The 24,545-nt window shown below is 39.6% G+C and overlaps 1 protein-coding gene across 1 annotated transcript; it reads left to right on the top strand.

Moving 5' to 3' along the window:
• Positions 1-4,152: 4,152 nt before the first annotated feature.
• On the top strand, positions 4,153-24,497 carry TMPRSS13 (transmembrane serine protease 13). The gene is made up of 13 exons (XM_053452643.1): positions 4,153-4,415; positions 14,162-14,291; positions 15,105-15,212; positions 15,994-16,119; positions 17,076-17,208; positions 18,248-18,346; positions 19,351-19,394; positions 19,516-19,687; positions 20,236-20,402; positions 21,272-21,370; positions 21,850-21,992; positions 22,320-22,472; positions 23,743-24,497. Exons 1-13 carry the CDS (start codon positions 4,401-4,403, stop codon positions 23,758-23,760), a joined length of 1,407 nt encoding a protein of 468 aa, XP_053308618.1. The 5' UTR covers positions 4,153-4,400; the 3' UTR covers positions 23,761-24,497.
• The last annotated feature ends 48 nt before the right edge of the window (positions 24,498-24,545 follow it).

Genomic DNA, 24,545 nt, shown 5'->3' on the forward strand with positions numbered 1-24,545 from the left:
ACACATATATATATATATATATATATATAGTGGTGATCAAGAGTTTGCATACCCTTGGAAAATTGGTAATATATGTACCATTTTTAAAGAAAACATGAGTGAGCAGGAAAAACACATTTATTTTATTTATTATGGGATTCATATTCAACTGTAGGATACAACAGTCTTTTGTAATAGTTGTCTATGAGGCCCCACATTCTTGCAGGTGGTATAGCTGCCCATTCTTCATGGCAAAATGGCTCCAGGTCATGCAAAGTCTTTGGCTGACTTGCATGAATCACATATTTGAGATCTCCCCAGAGTGGCTCGATGATATTAAGATCAGAAGACTGTGATGGACACTCCAGAACTTTCACCTTTTTCTGCTGTAACCACTGGAGGGTCAACTTGGCCTTGTGGTTAGGGTCATTGTCGTGCAGGAAAGTCCAAGAGCGTCTCATGCACAGCTTTCTAGCGGAAGAATGCAAATTGTCTGCCAGTATTTTCTGAAAACATGCTGCATTCATCTTGCCATCTATTTTCACAAGATTCCAAATGCCTTTAGAGCTCACAGACTCCAAAAACATCAGTGAGCCACCACCATGCTTCATAGAGGGGATGGTATCTTTTTTGCTATAGGCCTTATTGACCCCTCTCCAAACATAACCCTTATGGTTGTGACCATAAAGCTGTATTTTGGTCTCGTCACTCCAAATTACAGTGTGCCAGAAGCTGTGACGCATGTCATGGTGTTGTTGGGCGTATTGCAACTGGCCTATTTTGTGGCTTTGGCACAGGCTTCCTTCTGGCAACTCGACCACGCAGCTTATTTATGTTCAAGTATTGTCGTATTATGCTCCTTGAAACAACCAGAGCAGGCTGTACTTCTCCTGAGGTTACCTGTGGATTTTTCTTTGTATCCAAAACAATTCTTCTGGGAGCTTGTGGCTGAAATCTTTCTTGGTCTACCTGACCTTGGCTTGGTATCAAGAGATCCCCGAATTTCCCACTTCTTAATAAGAGATTGAACAGTACTGACTGACATTTTCAAGGCTTTGGATATGTTTTTATATCCTTTTCCATCTTTATAAAGTTCCATTACCTTGTTACTCATGTGTTTTGACAGGTCTTTTCTGCTCCCCATGGTTCAGTATCTGGCCTGCTCAGTGCATCCACGTGAGGGCTAACAAATTGACTATTTATACACAGACACTAATTGCAATTTAAAAAGCCATAGGTGTGGGAAATGAACCTTTAATTGCCATTTTAACCTGTATGTGCCACCTGGTGTGTTTGTAACACGGCCAAACGTTCAAGGGGTGATATCTGTTATCATTATGATTTAAAAAGGAGCCCAAAAACTATGTGATAATAAATGGCTTCATATGATCATTGGTCTTAGATAAAAGACTGTTTTTTGCATGATCCGTTATATTTTTAAAATCAATGCCAACATTTCATAATTTCTGCCGGGTATGCTAACTTTTGAGCACAACTGATCAGCCGTAACACCACCTGCCTAATATTGTGTAGGTCCCACTTTTGCTGCCAAAACAGCCCTGACCTGTTGAAGCATGGACTCCACTAGACCTCCGTGCCGTGGTATCAGGCACCAAGACGTTAGCAGCAGGCCCTTTAAGTCCTGTAAATTGCGAGATGAGGCCTTCATAGATGCATCCTGGTGCCAGGTAAGCGACGCACACATACCCGGCGATCCATGTGATGTAAAAAAAACGTGATTTATCAAACCAGGCCACCTTCCATTGCTCTGTGGTCCAGTTCTTATTCTCAAGTGCCCATTGTAGGTGCTTTCGGCACTGGACAGGGATCAGCACGGGCATCTGACTGGTCTGTGGCTACGCAGCTCCATATGCAACAAATTGTGATGCACGGTATGTTCTGACACCTTTCTATCTAAACCTGCAAGAAACTTTTTCAGCAATTTTAACTACAGTAGCTCGTCTGTTGGATTTGATCGCACGAGCTGGCTTTCGCCCACCACGTAAATCAGTGAGCCTTGACTGCCCATGACCCTGTCGCCGGTTCACCGATTTTCCTTGCTTAAACCAATTTTGATAGGTACTAACAACTGCAAACCAGGAAAACCCCACATGAGCACCAGTTTTGAAAATGCTCTGACCAAGTCGTCTAGCCATCACAATTGTCAAAGTCACTCAGATCCATTTTTCCTGCTTCTAACATATCAACTTTAAGGACAAAATGTTTACTTGCTGCCTAATATACCCCCCCCCCCACACTGACAGGTGCCATAATAACAAGATTATCAGTGTTATTTACTTCACCTGTCAGTGGTCAGAATGTTATGGCTGATCGGTATATGTATATATATATATAATTGTGTCATAATCAAATCAAACAGTCTCAAGGTAACCCAGTGTCACACCTCTTGCCAGTAGATTTCCTGAAATAATTCACCGTACTGTAACAAAAAGCAGTCCTCTAATCTTCTATTTCTTATATGATGGTTTATATAGTTATGATGATTTATACAGTTTCCAAGAACCTCTAAACCTTTTTATACATACCACATTCTTCAAGATAAATCGCACCCTTGCTGTGTGGTTATCAAAGACTCCTTGCATTAAAATTACACATTGTCATCTGTATGTAATAGTCTGTTATTGTTCCTGCTCAGATCTGGGCGAGGTTGTGAATCACTCACAAATCATACAGGGTTTATTCACGAGGATACCTCTAATCACAAATGGAGGGACTGTAACTAAAAAACCAGTTCAACCAAATGTAGATTGTGTAAACACAATGCCATATTTTTATATTAGCAGATCAAAATGTACCAGGAAATATCTACACCCATTCCAGCGAAAGCATATAGTGTTCATTTATATAAAAGAGATGTGTTAAAACTGCTCTTAAAGGGCTTATCACTAAAGACAAATGTTGATGTGACTTCTCACCAGGAAAGTATCACAAAAATATTATTTCTAAATAATGGGGACTAAACAAGCTCCAGTCCCCAGACAAGCCTAGAAGCGACCAGGGCCAGTACTACAGAATATGATTGTCGCTTGTTGTGTGAGCATAGAAACATAATGTGTGACCTCTCATGCTGCCATCTTTAAAGTTCCTGGGCCGCTTTATCATCCCCAGTCTGGCCCTGCCATAGACCCTTTTTGTTTTTTTCATCTATCACAGCACTTCAGCGGTTTCCTTTCACACATTGGGGACATATTGTGGGGTAACCCACATTGCACCCTCACTGGTCCAGGTGCCCTAGTCAGCTGCCTGAGTCGTCTAGCAATAAGTCTGGCCCTGGACATGACAACCTCTAACATGCCAGGGGTATGGTTTATGGACCACATGGTTAGGATGTGACAAGTAAACTATTGGTGACCTTTATGAAAAAGGGTAAACCCAGGACAAAGGAAGGGGAGGTGTAATATATGAGGGGTCATAGGACAAGGGGGCGGGGAAGACATTTCATTAAACATTGTAGGACATGGGGATGGTGTCGATGAGTTATTTTTAATTAAACATGGGAGGCCATGGGGATGGGATAAAGTCCTCATAGTGTTAGTGGGCGAGCTGGGTAGATCAGAGATATCAATTGCAACCAGCAGAAGCAAACCAAGGGTTCTGATTGCCAAAAAGAGCAATCCGCCCCCTGGTTTTGTGACACAGGACTGTGTTAGCCCTGTGCCCTGTTGCTTTATGTTAGGGAACAGTGAAAATGTTTAAGAAAGACAATGTAAAATTACAACATTAGCACACATTACAGCATATTGGTAGAGAAGGAGAAGAGGGCCCTGCTCTTGTGACCTTATAATCTATTTGGTGGTTGAGGTGGAAGAGAGACAGTAGAAGAGAAAACTTTTTTCAAAGTTTTAGCACTGTGCACCAGAGTTGCTCATTACACATAATCACCATCCTGCTGTAAAGTATGGACTTTACTAAACCATATGACTGTGTCCCCTCCATAGTCATGAACTCCCCCTCCCCTATGAAGGCCTGAAGGAAATGAGACCAATGGTGCAGTGACAGGAAATGCTTTATAACCGAGGCTGGTGTGACAGGTTAGGTGAGTCTGGGAGGCAGCTGAAGGGAGGGTTGCAGTTAACCTGCATGTTGAGCAAAATACCTGGGACAGGTGCAAGGGAATTACACACTAGAACAGAGCAGAGCAGAACAGGGAATTTTACATGGTATGTAGGTAAGGGGAGGAGAACCATTACCTGGAACAGAAAGGTAAGTAGGACAGGTATCACACAAGCCACAGTATTTCCTGTCCTCAGAACAGAGGACAGGTACTGCCTGTGTGGGTGGGGGAGAGATTCTAACCTGGAAAGAGGAGGAGTAATATTTGGGAAGGATACCACGATATACCTTTGATCAGTATACATCATGTTCCTACCTCTGCTCAGCTGAATCTCACCTGCTCATCCATGGAACCTCCACCGGTAAGTGTTTCATTATATTTACAACTACCTGAAATAAAAGGGAAGTGCACTTTTCAAAGCGACTCCTGAAAAATGCAGCGGGATTAAATATATTTGAAAAGTATTTTAATAGCTACTCTTAACCTTGAATACATTTTAATGTGACGTGTGATATTAGCGTAGAGAAAAAGAGAGGTTTTAGCAGACACAGTGTGGTAATAACGGAGACAGAGTAGCGAGAAGAAAAGTAATTTTATATGTTATTGTTATCAGACTGGCATAGGGTAGAGTATATTATTTGACTAAATCAATTATATTCTAAAAATACTTTAAAGTACGAAACTGCCTAGAAATCAGTTTAGACAATGGAAGCAATGGATATTCAACAGGACTGAGGAAGGAGATAATAAATGAGTAATACATGAGGAATGCATTTCTTATCAATAGAATTCTTTATGCCTTTTTCTTTACCATGGTGCTATGTAGAATATAATGCGGTGTAGTTAATTTTGTAAATTATTGCAAAATGTTCTAATATAAAAGATGATTTTTTTATCAACATTTAAGCAAATACTACCTGTAGCATCCTGAGCTTATGCCAGTGATGTGGAAAAAGTTTACTGGCCTGTGTTAAATAAATGCAACTAACGTACAGCCACTTTAAAAGCCATTTTCTGAAATGTAATTTAATTAGCTTATTCAATGCATTTATTCATGTAAATTTGGTACCATTTTTGCTATTTGTGTAATCATCTGTTGTGATCATCAAATAGTTTGTAATATTATATGGGTGTTTGATACATTGGAGGTAATTACAGCACTTAAGCTGACAATGAGGCTGCCTTAAAAAGAATTTTTACCAAAATAGCCTGCACTGCTTATGAAGTGGTAGACTGGCAAACAAGAGTGATGACGTTGGGACCTACCTGACATCAAATTGAATGTTATTATGTTAAACTGGTTCCTGGCCAGACTACTGCTACATTGCCGTTAATCGTTTGGCCATGGGATGTACGAGCAATTTATGACATAATCCTCTGGAGGCGAAAGGGTTAATCAACGAGTTGGTTTTTTAAATCTTCAGGTGTATATTACAAAATTGCTGATTTAAAAGCTGCAGCATATTAAATGATCGACATGACAAGACATGGTCAGATGTAGAGAAGTCTGTAATTTGGGTATTGTGTGAATATTTGTGATGTGTTTAACCCTTGTAAAGGTAGGCAACAACAATCTTTATGATGGGCATTTGACTAAATGTCATGTATGCGCCATAACGTTTCACTGATACTTTGTTGTGCTGGACTTTTTTCCCAGGACACATACGTGTTTCACATGTTCCTGAGCAGCACACATAATTTTGCCTCACGGGGCATAAATTTATATGTGTTGGTCATGAACATGTGAAATATGTATCAGTCCTGGAAAAATGACTGACGTGGTTACTCTATATGTTAATGGAATGAGACACATGTTAACTGATCACGCAAAGTTGCATAAAATAGAAATTTTACCTTTAGGAACTCCAGCAGTAGCAATGTGACAAAAGCTGTAACTTTCCAAGCAAGGCTAATATAGATAAAAGCCGAGTAACCTTCTGTAGAGGATGAGCATAATACATTATTGAATTTATTCCTGAGTAAACATGCATTTGAATGTAAGAGCAAGTAGACCTTGCCCAGACTGGCCATCTGGCAAATGGACGGAGAAGATGGTGCAGATTTGGGCCTCTAAAGGGAAGTTGTGGGCTAGTAGTGTTTAGCTGCGTGAATTCAGCAGTCAGCCGCATACATATCTCCCAAATTATACCCCCAGCAAATCAGGAAGCCAGAGGGACAGCTAGGGCTACTGGGCATGCACACAATTATGCACATGCACGGTACGTATTTTTCAGACAGAGGAGAATGAAATTGGGGTCACCGACTCTTCCTCCAAATCAGGACGTTCCCACACAACACGGGACATTTGGGAAGCATGTACATGGACATAATTTTTAGCTGCTTACCTTAAAGTACCAGGGCCAGCATGTACAATTCATGAGTGTCTGGTTTTAAGCCAATATGCCTACCATTCATGCACTGCAGATGAAAGATACAGCAGGTTTTTGACAACATGCTTGGAGGTCACGGAAACAATCATCTGGCGCACAGCATTGGATCTCAAACAAAAGACATACATTAGATTTATTTATACAGCGCCAGCACATAACACTAACCAGATGCTGGTGCTAAGAGAATATGATAAAAAAAATCTATATTATTATTTGCGTATAAGCATGCTATGCAGCTCTGTACAATAAACATACACGTAGATAAGGAATTTGAATACACTGGAATATTATTTAATATAATAAGTCCTTCATAGCCAACCCTTTTCTGTGTTCTCATAAGCAGCTTCCCTTCGTTGGTTGATGCTAGAGTCGCTCTTATGGACTTGTAAAATCCTGGCGCCAAAGCCATTGGTCCTCCCAGGCCAAGCTGCTCAGAGCGGTTATCTCATACTTAAACCACGAACCCCCCCTGCAGGGGACCAATAGAGTCGCTCTTATGGACATTTAATGCCTGGCGACTTGTATGATGGGAAGGGACCAAAGAGATTAGCAAAGAGATATTTACGAAGCCACCATATTAGTTTATTCGGTATTCGCTTTGAACGCTTTGAAACTTATTGAATTAGAATGTTAAATAATTATTGCTTTCATATGAGTGTCTTGTTTATGTCCTTTTAATTGTTTTGTTATTATTAGGAGTGCTCAATTAAGACAGTTGCACTTGCTAATAGAAGAGGTATGTACAGCACCTTTAGTATATAATCCTAAATATAAAGCTTCAATGGGTAATTTCTAGGTGCTCCTCTGTATTCTACTGCTAAGCCTTATTCTGGAGGAAAATCAGTGGGTCATAAATAGAAACTGATGAAAGATAAGAACCACTCAGCCAATATATATACTCACACTATATGGACAAAATTACACAGACAGAGACTTTGATGACATTGCATTCTAAACACATAGACATAAATATGTAGTTGGTCCCCCTTAGTAGCTATAACAGCTTCCACTACTTTGAGAAGACCTTTCACAAGATTTTGCAGTGTATCTATGAGAATTTTTGCTCATTCATCCAGTAGAGCATTTGTGAGGTCAGGCACTGATGTTGGGTAAGAGGTTCTGGCTCGCAATCTCTGTTGCAGTTCACCCCAAAGGTGTTTGATGGGGTTGAGGTCAGAGCTGTGTGCAGCCATTCGAGTTCTTTCACACCAAAGCCATCCAACCATTGCTTTACAGACCTTGCATGATACACAACCGCTTTATTGATGTTGAGGTTCAGTTATTTTTAGGTCTACTTTAATAAAATTATATTTAGCTACTTTGCAGCACTAGAAACAACAAATTTAATGCTGTTGAAAGCCTAAATCCCTTCCCAGATTATTTAATCATGTCAAATTATGTTTGACTTTTTTTCAGAGAATGTTTATCTGTAATAGGATACAAATGCAGGCATTGTTGGGCTGCTGCCATAGAAACCACCAGGCTTCTTAAATATTTCTGTATTTTCAACGCGTTAAACCTTTACATGAAAGCATAAAGTTACATATCTACTAACATTTAGTCCATGATGTCTAGGCAGGCTCGTACCTGCCATATGGAAGACCAGTGGCTGACGTACATAGTGATACGCCTGCTCCAGGTATAAAAATGTAATGTGGAGCTATGTGTATAGAGCTGGTGGCAGCATGTATGGTATTTAGTAGCTGCTGGCCCTAAAGGGTTAAGTCATACTCTAATCCAGCCCTGAGCATGGTGAATGCTATATATATATATATATATATATATATATATATATATATATATATATATATATATATATATATATATATATATATATATATATATATATATATATATATATATATATTATACTGTGGATGGGATGATTTGTCTGGCTTTGGGCACAGTTGCTGTACAAATCGTGTATATGGATACCTGTGGTGCAAAAACTGTAGAGCAGGGTGGGCCAATGATGCTTTCCCCCTACTAGTGGAAAATCCATGCCAGATTTTGTAGACTAGATGTCTGTGGCATCCAGTACAGGATTCCTAAGGAACATACATCAACTGTACGTTTTAAATCTTTTGAAGCCTCACAATCTAAGTGACTATTGAGGTAGTTCCCTTGTGCTCTCAGGGCAAAGAGAGGACATGGAAAGAATCCCTGACCCAAGAGTGGTATTACCTAACAGGACATGTGTGTTCTATATAAGGAGGTTTCCCCTGCTTGGCTAAGCTGGGTCTGGTGAATAGTTGGGCTGAATCAGCCTCTGCCACCAAACTGTAAACCAGGCAGGGCTCCAATTGGGAGCTAGGATTTTATTTTATGATTTTGTTTTGGTTTTTTTGTGCACTTTTTTTCAGGGCCAGGATCTAACCTTTCATATACCCTACATATATCAAATCACACCTTCTCTCCACTAGCCCACTCAACGTACAGATGTCTTGGGATCAGCATGCAAAGTAAGGATCCAAAAATTACAGCAGTGTGGGACACTCGGCCTCCAGGGACTCTCTGAAGGCAGGCCTATACCATACCTCCCAACTTTCCAAAATGTGAAAGAGGGCCTTGGCTGAGCATCATTGGAAGAGTAGTCCACAGCAGCAGAGATTTTTTTTTATATATTAAAAAAGTATATTAAAAAAGTCTAATGTTAGCCTCCCTCCCAGGACCCCTACACACTGCCTTTATACACACATACACTGCCTTTACACATACACTGCCCTTACACACACACATATACACATACACTGCCCTTACACACATATTGATGATTGAGAAATTTTTGTTTTTATTTCCTTTTATTTGCCATCCTGCCCCCCCCAGTTATGCACATCTGCCCCCAGGCTTGCCACTCTGCTGCCAGAAAGTGCCATTTAGAGGTATAAGGCATTTCTGGAGGCAGAGTGGCATATAAGCCCCTTATGAAAAAATTACTGCCGTTTTTCTGAAGTAATACTGCAGTTTTTTGGACATGAAAAAACTGCAATACTGCACTTTTACTGCAGTTTTACTGCATTTGTACTTCACTGTACTGCAGTTTTACTGCAGTTATTTTTGTACGGAAGTACAAATGCAATAAAGCTGCAGTACATTGAAGTACAACTGTAGGTTTGCAATATATATTAAAAAAAAGTGCAGTAAATGTGCAGTAATACTGCAGTATTGCAGTTTTTTCATGTCCAAAAAACTGCAGTATTACTTCAGAAAAACTGCAGTAATTTTTTCATAAGGGGGGGTTAAAAGGCATATCATGGGGCACTCTGCCTCCAGAAAAGCCTTATGCCCCCCATATAAAAACCCCGACTTACCACTGCTTCTGACTCCCTGGTGTCTGGTGGGGGCAGCGAGTGGAGGCCGGCGTTCATGAAATTAAAGGGGCTGGCGTGCGCGCACCGCGCCGGCCAATGGCCGTGCCTCAGCACTTCGTCCGACGTCTTAAAATGGGTGGGACAAAGAGCAGAGACACAGCAATTGGGTGGCGCGCTGCGTGCACTCCAGCCCCTTTAATTTCATTAGGTGTCAGTGGCCGAAGAGGCTTTCAATCCCGCTCGCAGCCACTCAGCGGCTGTTTTGAATGTTGGTCTGCCGGCCGCACCGGAAAATTTCCCTGTATCCCGGTGGGCCTGTCCGGCCCTCGCCTCACCCTTCCTCTGCCCCTGTATAGCATGCCCCCCAACTGTCCAGATATAGGCGGGACAGTCCCGATTTTGGGTCTCTGTCCTGCCATCCCGCCTAAATCGGGACAGTTGGCGGGGCATGCTATACAGGTGTACCAATGTACTGTAATGTATGCCTGTGGCACCAATTACTTTAAACTTCTAACTACACCTCTTAAAGTGTCCTTTATAAAACTTAAAATGTTGGGAGGTATGACCTAAACATTTTGAAGTGCCAACCCTTTCTTTTTTACACCTGCTGCATTAGGGCCAGTTGGGGTAATTATTGAACTTCCTCTAATGAGCCCAATATGAAGCGAACACAAGGTCTGATCATATAGCCCTCTATTTCACTGCTCCCTTGAGATGCATGCTGCATATTGATGCTGAGCTCAACACTGAAGCCATGTGCACCACAATGGAGCACTGAGACAGAGGTCTGGTATGAACAGACGTCATACTCCCACCACATGAATTCAGAAAAATAAGAAATGGGGAGAGATGGATAGAAAGAAAATGTTGATATAAACAGAAATATATATATAGAGAAGGGGAGATAAGAAGAAAGAAAACAAATATAAAGGGGAGGAGATATAAAGAAAGAAGATATACTGTATAAGATAAAGAGAAGGAGAGCAATAAGAAGAAAGAGAACAGATAAAGAAAAAAGAAGAGATAAGGTGTGTCACGGGGATGGCCCGCACAGGTGCCCCTGAACACCTAAGGCCAGCCCTGGATATAATCTAACAAGCGCTCCCTTGCCTATGAATGAATGCAGTGTGATTTTTGCACTCTTTTTCACACTGCGTCTGACATCATTGGCTGCGTGGAGTTAGTGGAAGTTAGTGGAAGATTATTGTTTTGCTTTTTACTGTTTTGTTTGTGGAAATATAACTTCGATGGCCCCCCACCAGACTTTCCACAGACTTGGAATTGAGTCACCTGTAGTTTTGATCCCAAGGCAGTTACTTCAACGAGTCCCAATATGACAAAACTGAGAAATGCAGTGAACAAACCTTCCATTACTGGAAATAGTTTGAACAATATGTACCTCTGTATGTGATATTTATAGTAACTATTTCACAAATGTACAGTATAATGTATGTCACAGTTTATGTCACTATGATTATGGATGCCTTCCAACAGCTCAAAAATTCACGCTTATTATTAGGGAGCGTTTGCTGGGTGGAGCTTTACTTACCTTCGTGTGATTTTTATGAGCTATTTCTGGCTAGTTATATAATTCAGTTAATCATCAGGAACAACGACATAAAAACACATGCATTTCTCTTACTTTAAGCACAGATTACTGTTGGTCTCTGTGATGTATAAATATCAAATGTAGTGCAGGGCCACAGTGAGAATATGTGGAGCCCTGTACAAAGTGATGGAGTCAGGCCCGTAATCGCTATTTGGCACACTTGGCAAATGGCTGATGGGCTGCTGACTGACAGTGCCCTATATATACCTAATCTGCCCATCACGAGGTTGGTTGCTGTAGTGTGTGGGCACCGGCTGGTTATGCCTGGCCACTCGCTGTGTGTGCCCATCCAGCTGTCAGCCGCCCTTCAGTCATTAGGCAGCTGCCAGCCCTTAATGTTCCAGGGCCTCCTCATTATCTCCAGTCCAGCCCTGGATGGAGTTCTGGATCAATGTATTGTACGAATGCAGGACTTCATAGATGTGTTTGAATACAGTGCTACAAACATATACTGTGCACGATTACAGAGGTCCAAGCTTCCAGGGACTGTCCCTACAAAGATATTTTGCAGAATCCACAGTTTTGCTGAAAAGGGGGCAAATACCTGAGTAGCATTCCAGCGCAAATGGATTACCTTAAGAGATAGTCACCTTTTTATATTAGAATCTCAGCTGGGTAGTTCAGTTTGTAATGCATACTCAGGTGGGTGAGATTAAATAGTATTAATTATTATGATTTAAGTGAATAATCCCAGTTGGATACAGATGCAAGCTTGAGATATTATAGTGTCCTATGAATTATTGATTTGGTCTTCCCTATAATCAACATAGCATATGAAATTGCTTCAGTTTATTTGAAATGAGTGAAAATATCATGATGATCTTCCCTCAACCTATACCTGTCAATGATGAGCAAACAAGACATAGCAGTAAATTGCATAGAACAATTTAAATGTTAATATATATACCCATGAAAGAGGTGGGGGTATATTACACAATAGGTGAAGTGCAAATGACTTAGGTAGACTAGCCGGACAACTGTTCCTCCATGTAAACGGTTTTAAATGTTATATATATATATATACATATATACATACATACATACATACACAAACTGAATGGACTGTATGGTGAAAGACTACAGGAGTGGGGCTGGGAAAGGTGCAATATGTTGGTTGGTAGGCTTCCCAGAAGAAGTGGGTCTTTTGAAGAACTAGTGATAAGAAGATTAGGTCTGTTGCATCCAGTGACCAAACAGATACAGCGACAAAACTGACTACCTTTTTTCATGATGTTTACTAATTTATTTAGAAATGGTTGTGCATTCAAAAACAGCATTGGCAAAAATATTATAGGTGATTTATGGTCTACACACTTAAAATATAATTGTTAGAATAAAAATGAGTGTTAGACCAATATGTCGTGCCTGTCCCTTTTATATAAATGGCATAGCGTATTTATGTGATTGGGTTGGTGGTTTTGTTTGTACAGGTTGGTGCAGGGTGTTAAGTTTACTGTCTGGTACATTGTGTTATTCTCTGGCTCATTAAACTGCATTCTAATTTCTATGTAACCACGATTGTGAAAGACAAACTATCTGCCAGGGAAACATAACACTGAATCTCATGCTGATAATAGCTGCAAAAGGCAGGTGGTATTCCCTAGCGTCCATAGGATGCATTACCACATCCAAAATATGGGTAACCAATCTGTAAATATTATATGCTTGTCCCTATTCATGTCCCCAAAAGGAACCTAAACTTTAATCCAATCAGGAGAAAATGAATACCATACAAACAATGGCATGTATCTGCCAACAGAGAAAAAATAATATCCAATCTAATGTAGTTCACATGTCCCCTTTTCTGTGTGGATCTGATCAGAAGAACTCACTGTTTAATAACTAATGCAATGTTAAAAAAAAAAAAAATAATGATATATTATGCTAGCAAGACATGAAGTTAAAGTGGATTTAAATGTTTTTAGTCTGCCCCATGACATCATGTGATAGAATCAAATCTACTAAAAATCATACTTGTTTTGGATTGTTTATCTGTTGCATTGTTACGCTAAATTGTGAATTGCAGTGTGATAGCAAAAACAATTATAATCTGCTGTTTTGCAGATATACAATATGTAATCCCAACTTTACTCGTCCAACCCCCATTTCTCAGGAATCATCATCTACACTTCAGAACCAACAGCTTTCAGTCTTGTTTCCCCTAGCCAGCTAAAAAAAAGTGTTTTATTCCCGTTGGGAGCATCATGGGGCAGCACCTGCTATGTATCCACATAGCGATAAACATATCTCTTAACAAGACAGTCTCTTCACTTCTCTGGTTTCTTTTTCTTTTTTTTTTCCTTTCTCCTGGTGTATACTTATACAGAATTCCTGTATCTGTGTGTTTACCCACTCCTACCTTGTACTAATTCCAGTGTAAGCTCTATAGACAAATAACTGCTTTCCTAATGTATTCATACCTATTGTACCCCAAGCACAATGTCTGTTTACTACTGTACTTATTTTATTACAACACTTATTGTACCTCCTCTTTTATTATACTGCAAAACTATAAGTTATTATATTGGTGTTCAGTCAATAAAAATATAAATGTAATATATTGTATATCAGACAAGCATATGGTGGTGCAGAATTAAGTTAGAAAAATATAACATTTTCCCAAAAGTTTGTGTATTTAAAGTGGTATTCAACAATATAGCAATATATATGATATCCATATTTTTATATTTGAAGCCTGTTTTTGCAACTTCTGCTTGGTAAAAGAAACAAAATCAATTTTATCAAGGACATAGTTGGTCAGAATTGGCATCTTACCTGTTATTTCATTTTTTAAAAGGCATATCCTGGTTCTCCATATGCACCCTATCCATCTGTTCCTCACCAACCTGGGAACCTTGGTACCCACTATCGACCATATACCATACAACCAGGACCTCCTCAGCCCCACTATGTTATCAACAGACCCCGTAAGTATCATGCGGCTGGGGTGGGTACGATATTTTCTATGACAGGCATGTAACACAGACCACATGTCCTGGTACTGATGTCTTCACAATGAATAACTACCAGTCATGCACAGAGGGTTACCTGGCTATTTTTTTTCTGCTTTTACACAAATAGGGGACTCCGCATACCTTGGATGAGAGCCCCATTTTTTTATTACGAATGTAGCTTTAAGGGGAAATAACATGTGCAGAAAGGTTGCACTCTGAAGCCAGTTAAGCTTAATTGATTACACAGGAAGATAAGTGAGAGTGTTATGGAACCCTGTTCTGTCTAGACCTACTTAATAGCAGTGGAAATAAAACCAAATGGGCAAGAAGACTCCAATGCAATGGAAGAGGAACATTGAACCATAACTATGAAAAGCAGTACTAGGATAGAATGCTAAGTGTTCATACATGATATGATATGATGTCATGCCACACATCTAGCACAATGGCTTAATTGACAGTGGCCATTGTACAGTAAAATGTTGCTGCTAGTTCTAGTAAGTGCAACAGAAAATCAGCCATGCATTTAAGTAATAGAAGATGGTCATGTCTGGGTTGTTTCCTGAAACTCATCATAATGTGGAACCACTCAAGTTATTTCACCACTTTATAGAACAGCCCTAGACATAGGCATTCTTACAACATATGGAGGCTTTATACATCCATATGTTTACCTCTAATTTCTAAATGTACCAGGAAGAAGAGTGTTTTCCAGCACATTTTGGGAACTGAAACATCTGACTGTATATCTCTTGCACTTGACATTCAATGTTACTTTGCTTTCAGCATCCAACAAGGTGTCGTTGTTCTCCTGTCTGTCCAGTCGTGGGGCCAGCATATTAATCCTCCTTGTTATCACGATTGTGCTTGTTGGATTGGGGCTGATCGCTGCATGTAAGTAATCTGGGGAAATGTGGCCTAGAATTCACATACCGTGGTTACAACATATCTTAATAGAAACTTTTCCAATATAAGCTAAAGGTTTATTGTAAAACTCTGCTGCTACCATGTCATAGAAAGACTACCTCAATCCTTGCCTATGTCAGAAGAAGGTGTATATGGCATATCATAAACAGCAGCTAACTATCAACTCGCGCAATAAGTAGATGTAATCCAGCTTTACCTATTTTGTTATGTGATTTTTGTTAGGACATTCACAAAATATCATACATGGCAAAATAGTTGAGACTCATCCGCCATTAATCATTTTATGGTTATGGTTCATCATAAGTGGGTTACTAATTGTTTCTAACAGTAGTCATAAAAAAAACATGACTTGTAAAAGATGTACACAGGCACAAGCAGAAGGCATCGGGAGGCAGTTTACAGCCAGTAGCAATGTGATTCTAGTGACAGCTTTAATTAATCCACCTTAACAATTGTGGATCCCTTGCCCTGCCACTGATTTTATGTAATTCACTAAATTAACAATGTTAAAACAATAATGATAATTTACTATTAATATACAAATGAAAGGATCATTAATTTGGATGCTTAACTATCATTAACTCAAAAGTAGAATGTTACTTAGGTCCAGTTTACTGAGGCTGAGATTTCACCTGTTCACCCTGAGGTTGTAGGGAAAGCCCCACGCTTCTGGATCTTCTTGGAATGCCCTCATACACATGTTGCTGTTATTCTACACTATTATAGTATGTTCTATTTTTTACCACAGATAAACTAAATGCATTCAATGGCTCCTCTTCAAGTTCCTCAATTCCCAGGGAGCAATGTTTTCCCAACAAAACTCTTTGTAATGGAGTGGCCGAGTGTTCACGAGGAGGAGATGAGATGGGATGTGGTATGTGTTTTTAATCATTGTTTTGTTTTTTAGTTGTAATGATAAATAGAGTAGTGGATGACATTCAATTTGTCTACTACGGACCTTCCAGGGGCTATTAGTTCCCTGCACATTGGTAATGGCTCAGAACTACTGTTTCCAGTGTGTAATCAGATGAGACTTGGTCAAGGAGTAAGAATCAGGGCTATTTTATTGGAATAGAACAAGGCTTTATAACCACTAAAGACAATAAAAGCTCAATAACATAGGCAGTTATATAAGAACTTTCAGAGAAGGAATCAAAGGGAAGAAAGAGGGCAACTCGGGGCGACAACAAATTGGGCTGAGGACACAGGGGAGTCAGTGTGGTTCTCCAGTGGATTAGGCTAGGATAACATTGTTAGATCATTTACAAATGGCTAATGTAAATACATTATATCATTTAAACCTAGAATTATTTAAGAAAAAAAACAACATAAAATGTTTGAAAACTCATTTTAACACAGTACAATAAAGCAACAAGTCCCTCCCTTCAACTACGGATCATAGATATAATCATACTTCTGACAGGGTCGACATCCCTGTCCCTCTTTCCTCCCCTGATGTCCCTTTATTCTATAGTGTTACTTGGGTATGAGTGTATCTACCCAGTGTTCTACAGCCCTAAATGTCACAATGATGTTTCGTGAAATAGCAAGAAATAACTTGATTTATTAAAATTGTGCAAATAATATAAACTATTTGTCTTCTAAATGCATAAATATTGGTTACATAAATATCTATCAACAAGTTGCATAAAAAGTCTTGGTAAAGACACACCCTTTGCCAAGTAGCCATATCTCTAACCACACTCTCCAAAACACTGTTTGCCCAAATTAACTGCTGGGGGGGTATGTTACAATGAGGTCTCGAACATTAGTGGCTGTAAAGTGATTTGTCTAGATGTATCAGATATTCACTTTTTGTATACATTGCAGTACGATTCAGATGGGATAATTCCTTGCTCCTGGTCATGTCTCGTAAGAGAGAGAACCTCTGGCTGCCTGTATGCTCCAGTGGGGTTAATGACAACTTCCCTTCATTTGTGTGCCAACGCTTTGGTTTCCAGGAGTGAGTATTGTTTCCTACTTTTTATTCCAGTTAGGGTGGGTTACAATTGGTAACTTCACATAAAAGCATAAAAAATAAATAGATGCAACATTATCATACCAAAACATTTGTGCGAAAATTGACTAAATATGACTAAATAATCATGGAAGGTAAACATATGGAAGCAAAATCAAAGAGGTTTGAAATTTAACCCCTCCCCTTACAAAGTTTTTTTCCTACCCCAAACCCTTTTTTGCAATATCTACCGTATTTTATTTAAACCGTGATTGTACTTTTCCTTGTTTGGTGTACACACACAAAATTACACATTACTTTTTTTTAAACCATAAAAATACATAAAATGTTTGTAATGTATATTAATGTTGATAACATAATAAAACATATTGCTAAATAAATATAGGTGCCAATGTTAACCCATTTTCTGTTCAGCAACATGCCCTGACTACAGTATTACCCCACATTTTATGTTCTAGAGGGCTACATAGATCTATTGTATGGCACCATACTGTATATTTGACTAGATTGGCCAATTGGTTCTTTTTTACCTTCATTATGTAGGTAACTAAGATCTTGCGTAATCGAAAGTTTCATGAATGAAGGAAATCTCAGAGATTTAATGATATATTATATAGGGCTTATCCAGCCCTCTTGTAGGAAAAAAGTAACCAGGGTTATCTCTGAAAATGTATCTCCCATAAGGTACAGATTAGGTTGTGACTGTCTCTCATATGGCACTCATAAAATTGTGATGAAGATTCATCACAGTTCATTTGCAAATCTTGCTGTAGCAAACAAATCCTTCAGAGTGAATGAGAAGTTTACCAGCTTTCTTGGTGTAGATGAAGCTTATTTTTTGCTGCACCAATGTTTGCTTCAATCTCTCGAAGGTTAGTAATTGTGACTCTCTTTCACTCAGCAGACAGGTAACATTTGGGGCTGTTTTGTTGCAGTAATCTGTAATAACCTCTGTTTGCATAATACAGTAGGAGATTGGTATAAATTGTCAATTTAAAATGCTGTCTCTGTTGTTTTTGTTTAGAAATCCAAAAAAAAGTCTGGTGGCCATGAATGACAACCCACAAAACATTGGAATGGTCAGCACTGGGGCATCAGACACCATCCATGGCAGTCTAGACAGGTAAAACTCACTTAAAACCAAAACTGTACACTCTATGCTTAAAAAAATAAAATAAATAGGATTTCTTATGTATGCAATGGTATTGGAAACCAAAGCTTTCATTAAGTAGACAAATGCTGCTTTAGTACCATACATGGGAACTCTTCGGGTTTGACCCAGAGAACTCTAGGAGAAGTGCCGGTTCTCTGGGACAACACCAGAATACTCTGGGTCGCCGGAGAGGGGTCTTGACATGCTCCACTCCCTGACCATTTCCCCAATAAATGGGGTTGTTTCTCGTGGTGTCAGCAGCAACACCCACTGACAACGGTGGTAACGCTCCACTGAAAACGGCAGCAACTCCCACCGATGTCAGTAGGCAGGCCTGGTCGTGTTCCTCAAGGGTACTGGGTACAAGTCTCTGGGTTCCCAGGTATGTTTAGTAGGATATGCATGGGTTAATAGAACAGATCCAAATGTACAGATCCTTTGTCTATTGCATTTGTGTTGTGTACAATTCTCATCAAAACTGTCCATGGAGTACTGTAATGGTAGAGTAAGTAACTGAACTTGTTATCCAGTATCCAAAACATTTGAGGGGATATAATTCAATGTCCACCTTTACAGAAGGGTATTTTACAGGACCAAGACACACATCTATATGTCATGGAATATATGTTTTGTAAGGAAGAATGTAGGTATGTATGTGCTTGTGAGGGACAACATATGTACATATCAAAGCTGCTCATAACCTCTTCTCTAAACATTGGATTGGTTGAATAGTCCCCCGCTTCCTGTACCGGTTCATAAAGGAACCAGATATGGTATCATACCTGGTGCTTCCAAACACACAGTGAAAGACAGAGATACATCTGCTTTGTCACAAAACATCACAATGAAAAGGGCTTAAAATTTACCCCATATTTATTGAAAACAATAATTATCTGCCTGCTTTCCAAACTATCTGACAATTGGATAGAATGTGTGTGTGATGTGGTGTGATTTATTTCTCTCTTTTCCATCAGTGCACCTTGTCCTTCTGGTCAGTACCTGGCTGTAAGATGTTCAGGTAAGTGATAAGGGTCTCCATTAATTCAAGGGAATATTGTCCCAAAAATACCTAACTACATGGACAGAACTGATCTCCCTTGGTCCAGTATGTTTATGTATTTGTGCTCTTTCTTCCGTAGACTGTGGAACCAGAAAGATGAGTAGAATTATCGGAGGCACAGAGGCTAGTGTGGGAGAGTGGCCTTGGCAAGTCAGTCTCCACCAGCAGTCAGGAGTCCGATTTACACATGTCTGCGGTGGTACTCTCATCAACACCCAATGGGTGCTTACCGCATCTCACTGCTTTACTGAGTGAGTAGAATTCCCTGCCATTAGTTATCTAATTCCTAATAGTTCTAACTACTAGTCAACCTAGACACAGATAAGCAAACAGAAGATAATTTGAATCAGCACAAAGGACTATCGGTATGTCATACTATTCTGTAAGCAAATTATAATAAGAGTAAAACATTCCATAATATACCATCCATAATAAAAGCTCGGTTCCCCTGGCCTCCTGATCTGATTGATGATCATTTACATTTTTAGACATTTTGGTTGTCATTGTTGATATAAACTATTTTATGTGATTTCCTTCTCCTTTCCAGTAATCTCTTCCCCGTTATCCGTGTTCTTCCTATCTCATTCCATCTAGTTTTTCTTTGTTGTAGGGTATTTTTGTATATCTTCTAAACATAATAATCCACCAGACATGGATTGATTTTAACAATATACATAGTATGGCAATAGGTATAAGTCATAGACAAGGTTTTACAGAAGACAGGACTGAAAACAGATAACAGCACTCTAAGAAAACAGATGCATACATCCATGGCCATTAACACACCTATCTATTGCAGGACAGCAGCTCCTAGCCATTGGAGAGTTTATGCTGGAGCTGTCAAACTTTATAACCTCCGTGCTGTCTCTGCTGTCTCAAGCATTGTTCGACATGAGGATTATCATTCGGATACTGATGATTATGATGTTGCACTTATGAAGCTGAGGGAACCCTTTACTTTATCAGGTAAAACACAAAGGGTAGCGATTGTATTAAAAATAGCATATGCTATATAGATATAGGGTTTGAAGAATCATGTGAGTTGTAGCTCATTATCTAAAAAAAAAATAAACTAGGGGAAAATATATGAATTATTTAGTTATCTATCCTAGAGCAGTTCCCCCCTAACCTTTGTTTTGTGTTTCTCCACTTGTTATTTCCCGTTTACCCATCTTACAGCTCTTGTAGTGTCCTAAATTCAAATGGAGTTATACAGTGTTCTCCACTAATATTGGCACCCTTGGTAAATATGGCTCTGAAAATTATTTTTTTTTCACGTTTTTTTTAGCTTTTCTTGCGCACACACAACACAGGTTTACCAAAAAAAAAATATTTGTGTGGCACAGTTATTGGCACCTACTTTAGTCAATACTTTGCGCTACCTCCCCTTGCCAAGATACTAGCTCTCAGTCTTCTCCTATAATGGAGTTGAAGAATACATGGCAAGGGATCTCGGACCATTCCTGCATACAGAATCTCTCCTTCAAATGTCGAAGTTTTACGCTGGTGGACTCCTGTTCAGTTCACCCCACAGGTTTTCTATGAAGTTCAAGTCAGGGGACTGGGGTGGCCATGGTAGGACCTTGCTTTTATGGTCAGTAAACCATTTTTGTATTGATTTTGGCGTATTTTTTGGATCATTGTCATGCTGGAAGATCCAACCTCGGCCCATTTTAAACTTTTTTTGGCAGACGCAGTCAGGTGCTAAATTATATTTGGTATGATACATTGCATCATGGAGTCATCTAAGGGTAATGATGGGGACAGTTCCCATTTGACCTTGGTGAGTTGTATTGGAGGTAAAAACCTGCTCTTTCTCTGACTTTATTCTCCAGCTGGTATCCAGCCTGCCTGCCTACCCATGACGGGTCAGACCTTTAACCCAGATACCAAATGCTGGATCAGTGGATTTGGTAAAACGGCAGCATCTTCTGGTGAGTAGACCACAAAAAGTAGAAGGATGCAAGTGATGTGAACAGGGAATGACAATTATCAGAAAGTGTCTTCTTTCTAAGCTACACCCTATAAAAAGTGAAGCATATTACATTTTCATAAGAGTGGAATATATGATGTTATTCTATTTGTGATATTGTTATTCTACTTCTAATTTAGTTCTAGAAAAAATAAATATCTTGGTGCGTTGATGTGTAAGCGGTGCATGCAGCTGTACATATCTAGCCGGCGGGCACATAGACACAATTTAGCAGCCGCTAACCATAAAGGGCCAGGGCCACTTTTCTGCCTTAGGGGTACCAGAGAAATACTGCGCTCTGGAGCCACTAATCCTAGGCTCACTGCAGATCACATTGATGTTGTAGTATGGGAAAGGGTGGGCATGTGTTGGATTTTTCATTTAACAATGGCATACCTAGTTTAACTTTTTATTGGAATAATACTATCGCCCTTTTACCAGATGAGACTTCCAGTGTCCTGATGGATGCAGAGGTTTCAATTATCAGCACAGATGTTTGCAATAGTGTGAATATTTACCGTGGAGCGATTACTTCAAGAATGATGTGTGCTGGGAAACTGGCAGGAGGAACAGATTCTTGCCAGGTAAGAACTAGAATGGATAGATAACGATTCATTTAAACTGAAATTAAGCTTGCATGCCTACGCTCAGCTAGTTCGGAATACATGTGCATCCTTAACAGCCTTCCTAATTATATATAAGGACCCCATCCTCTTTCAGGAATAGAGCCTGTTTCCTTCGCTCTTGTGTAAATACATTTATTGTACATAGCTCTGTCATATCTATTCCAAACTGTGGGTATTGCCTGGATATACAACTAAAATGTCCCTTCTACAGCCCAAATGAAAACATATGTACATACATCCTGGTGTTTGCTGTTCTTGTTAACATTGGTGTCCATTGTGTTTCAGGGAGACAGTGGTGGACCACTAGTGTGTGAGCAAAGCGGACGTTGGTATGTTGCAGGGGTGACAAGTTGGGGAACTGGCTGTGGAGAAAGGAATAAACCTGGTGTATATACCCGCGTTACTGAGGTCCTGCCATGGATTTATACCAAGATGGAGGTAAGTGTACAAATGTCACTCCTAACAGAGGCATTGGAAATGCAAATTACAAAGCCATGACCATAAATGCGGAAGAGAATAAAATGGGAACACAATGGAACTATCACAGGCTGTTCCCACTACTCACACTAGCCGTGTATAAAATGAAATGAAATAACCCGTGATATTTATTATAATATACTTAACAATTTTGTTTTCTTTTATTACTTGAATCAAATTATGGTTGGGCTACGGACAGAATTTCAAAGTTATTGAATTTCCACCATCTGTTGGCTTTGAGTAGAGGGAGCTGTAGATAAACAACACTTTAGTGTCAGGAGGAAATGTATTGTGAAGCCAGGTATCTTTGTGGACATCGGGGCCAGACTTGGTAGTTTAAGGCCAGCTGCTTGAAGATTAAGAAGATTGTATAATGCCAGATTTAGATACCCTAAAGCTACAAAATGTCTTGTTCATCATTGACAACCACACGCTCTGAGGATGCCTCCTTAACCCACCAAGACTCCTTCTAATTTGTGTGTACTCCAACAAATAGCCTTTTTCCTTATGAGGCTTTTCTTGGTTATTGTTACACTAAAGATGAACCCTACCTTTGTAATTGTAATTTTAACTTTATTTCCTGACGTCTATATTTTTGTGTGGTTGGCACCTAGCTTCGTCTAGCAGGCGTGCACGTGTGAACTGGGCTACCTGATTGAATGCATTGTAGCACCTCGTGCCTGCTTCTGATGTTTGGGCATGTGTGATTGAGAGTAATTTTTTTTCTAGCTCAACAGGGTCTTGCAAGCACTGTAAGAAGTGCTGCTTAAATTTTTGGAGCTATAAAAATGAAAGGTAAATACCGGTAATATGAATAAAGTGATCACAGGCCAACCTGTAGCCAACTCCCACTTCCATAGACATAGGTCAGAGATGGAGAGAATTACAGCATTCTACTTTCGACTGAGCTTTTTCCCTCCTGTTCTTGTCAGGCCAAGCCAGGCATCTACCAAGAGCATCAGGAGAGGAGAAACCAGCTTCTTTTTATAAGTTGAAAGTTTAAGTAATTTATAAGCCGTGCAGAAGCATTTGGTCCCTGTACTTTCTGATCACCCTTTGTAACACTGAGCTTTTTGAGGTTATATTTCTATGGATGTACAAAATCTGTATTTTCATAATTTTGTAGTGACAGTATCGGAACTGATGTAGCTACATTTCTGACACATCTGAAATTTTACCATTATGTTACCACTGTGATGTAGTGCCTAATCTTTTGTTTGTCTGCCCACAGCTGGAGAGAAATCGATGACCACAGAGCACCGATGGGAAAGACAAAAAGGACTTGCCCCTGATGTGACTGTACTGTTATGTATCAAAAAATTTTGACTGGGCAAAAGGACATTATGGGCTTCCCAGCAAAATGCAACAACATAATGCAGGGTCACCCCAATAATTTCATAAGGTTGCAGTGGAACAAAAGCAACAAATACAAACTGGACACAGGACCTTGAAGACCATGCGTGCGCTGCATCTGGACTTGGGCACTCATTGAACCATATTAATAGAGAAGTCAGCTGTATTATGCACATAAATTATATATTTTAAGCAACAATATAGAGAACACAGATACAAAAAGATGAGTCGTTGAACAAAATGAGTTGCATTGATCAATATGCGCTACAGAAGGTTGCAACCTAAAGTAATAAGCAGAAGCCAGAGTGCTAAGTGAACTAGAGGAAGGTTTATATAGCTCAATAGGAAGAGTCTTATTGACTTAAATATTAGTTCCATGTAATCTTCAGTAGTCAGCCACCATAGGCTATTGTCCGACAACACCTATAGTGCCACATTAGCCAAAGAATGGCTGAACGTTGTGAGAGTGGCATCTAGAAGTACTTGTGTTGCCCGTGCCTGAAATAATGACAGTACTCGCATGGGACATTTGGAAGTGATTTATAGAGGTGGCAGGAGTACTGAAACCATAGAATGCACTTTGTTCAATCGAGAAAAAATATCTGTTTGTTTAAAGCCTATTAACATCTTTTTTTCCCCAGATGGTCCTTATATGTACCACTTTGCAAAAGTGTCTATTTG

The sequence above is a fragment of the Spea bombifrons genome, chromosome 12 (genome assembly GCF_027358695.1).
Source record: "Spea bombifrons isolate aSpeBom1 chromosome 12, aSpeBom1.2.pri, whole genome shotgun sequence".
In the NCBI taxonomy this organism is placed as follows: Eukaryota; Metazoa; Chordata; class Amphibia; order Anura; family Pelobatidae; genus Spea; species Spea bombifrons.

What these genes read in the sequence shown, in the direction of transcription:
- TMPRSS13 (XM_053452643.1), top strand. An exon ending in ATTGGGGCTGATCGCTGCAT is followed by an intron (nt 15,213 to 15,993) that starts GTAAGTAATCTG and finishes TTTTTACCACAG; the next exon opens with ATAAACTAAATGCATTCAAT. An exon ending in GAGGAACAGATTCTTGCCAG is followed by an intron (nt 21,993 to 22,319) that starts GTAAGAACTAGA and finishes ATTGTGTTTCAG; the next exon opens with GGAGACAGTGGTGGACCACT.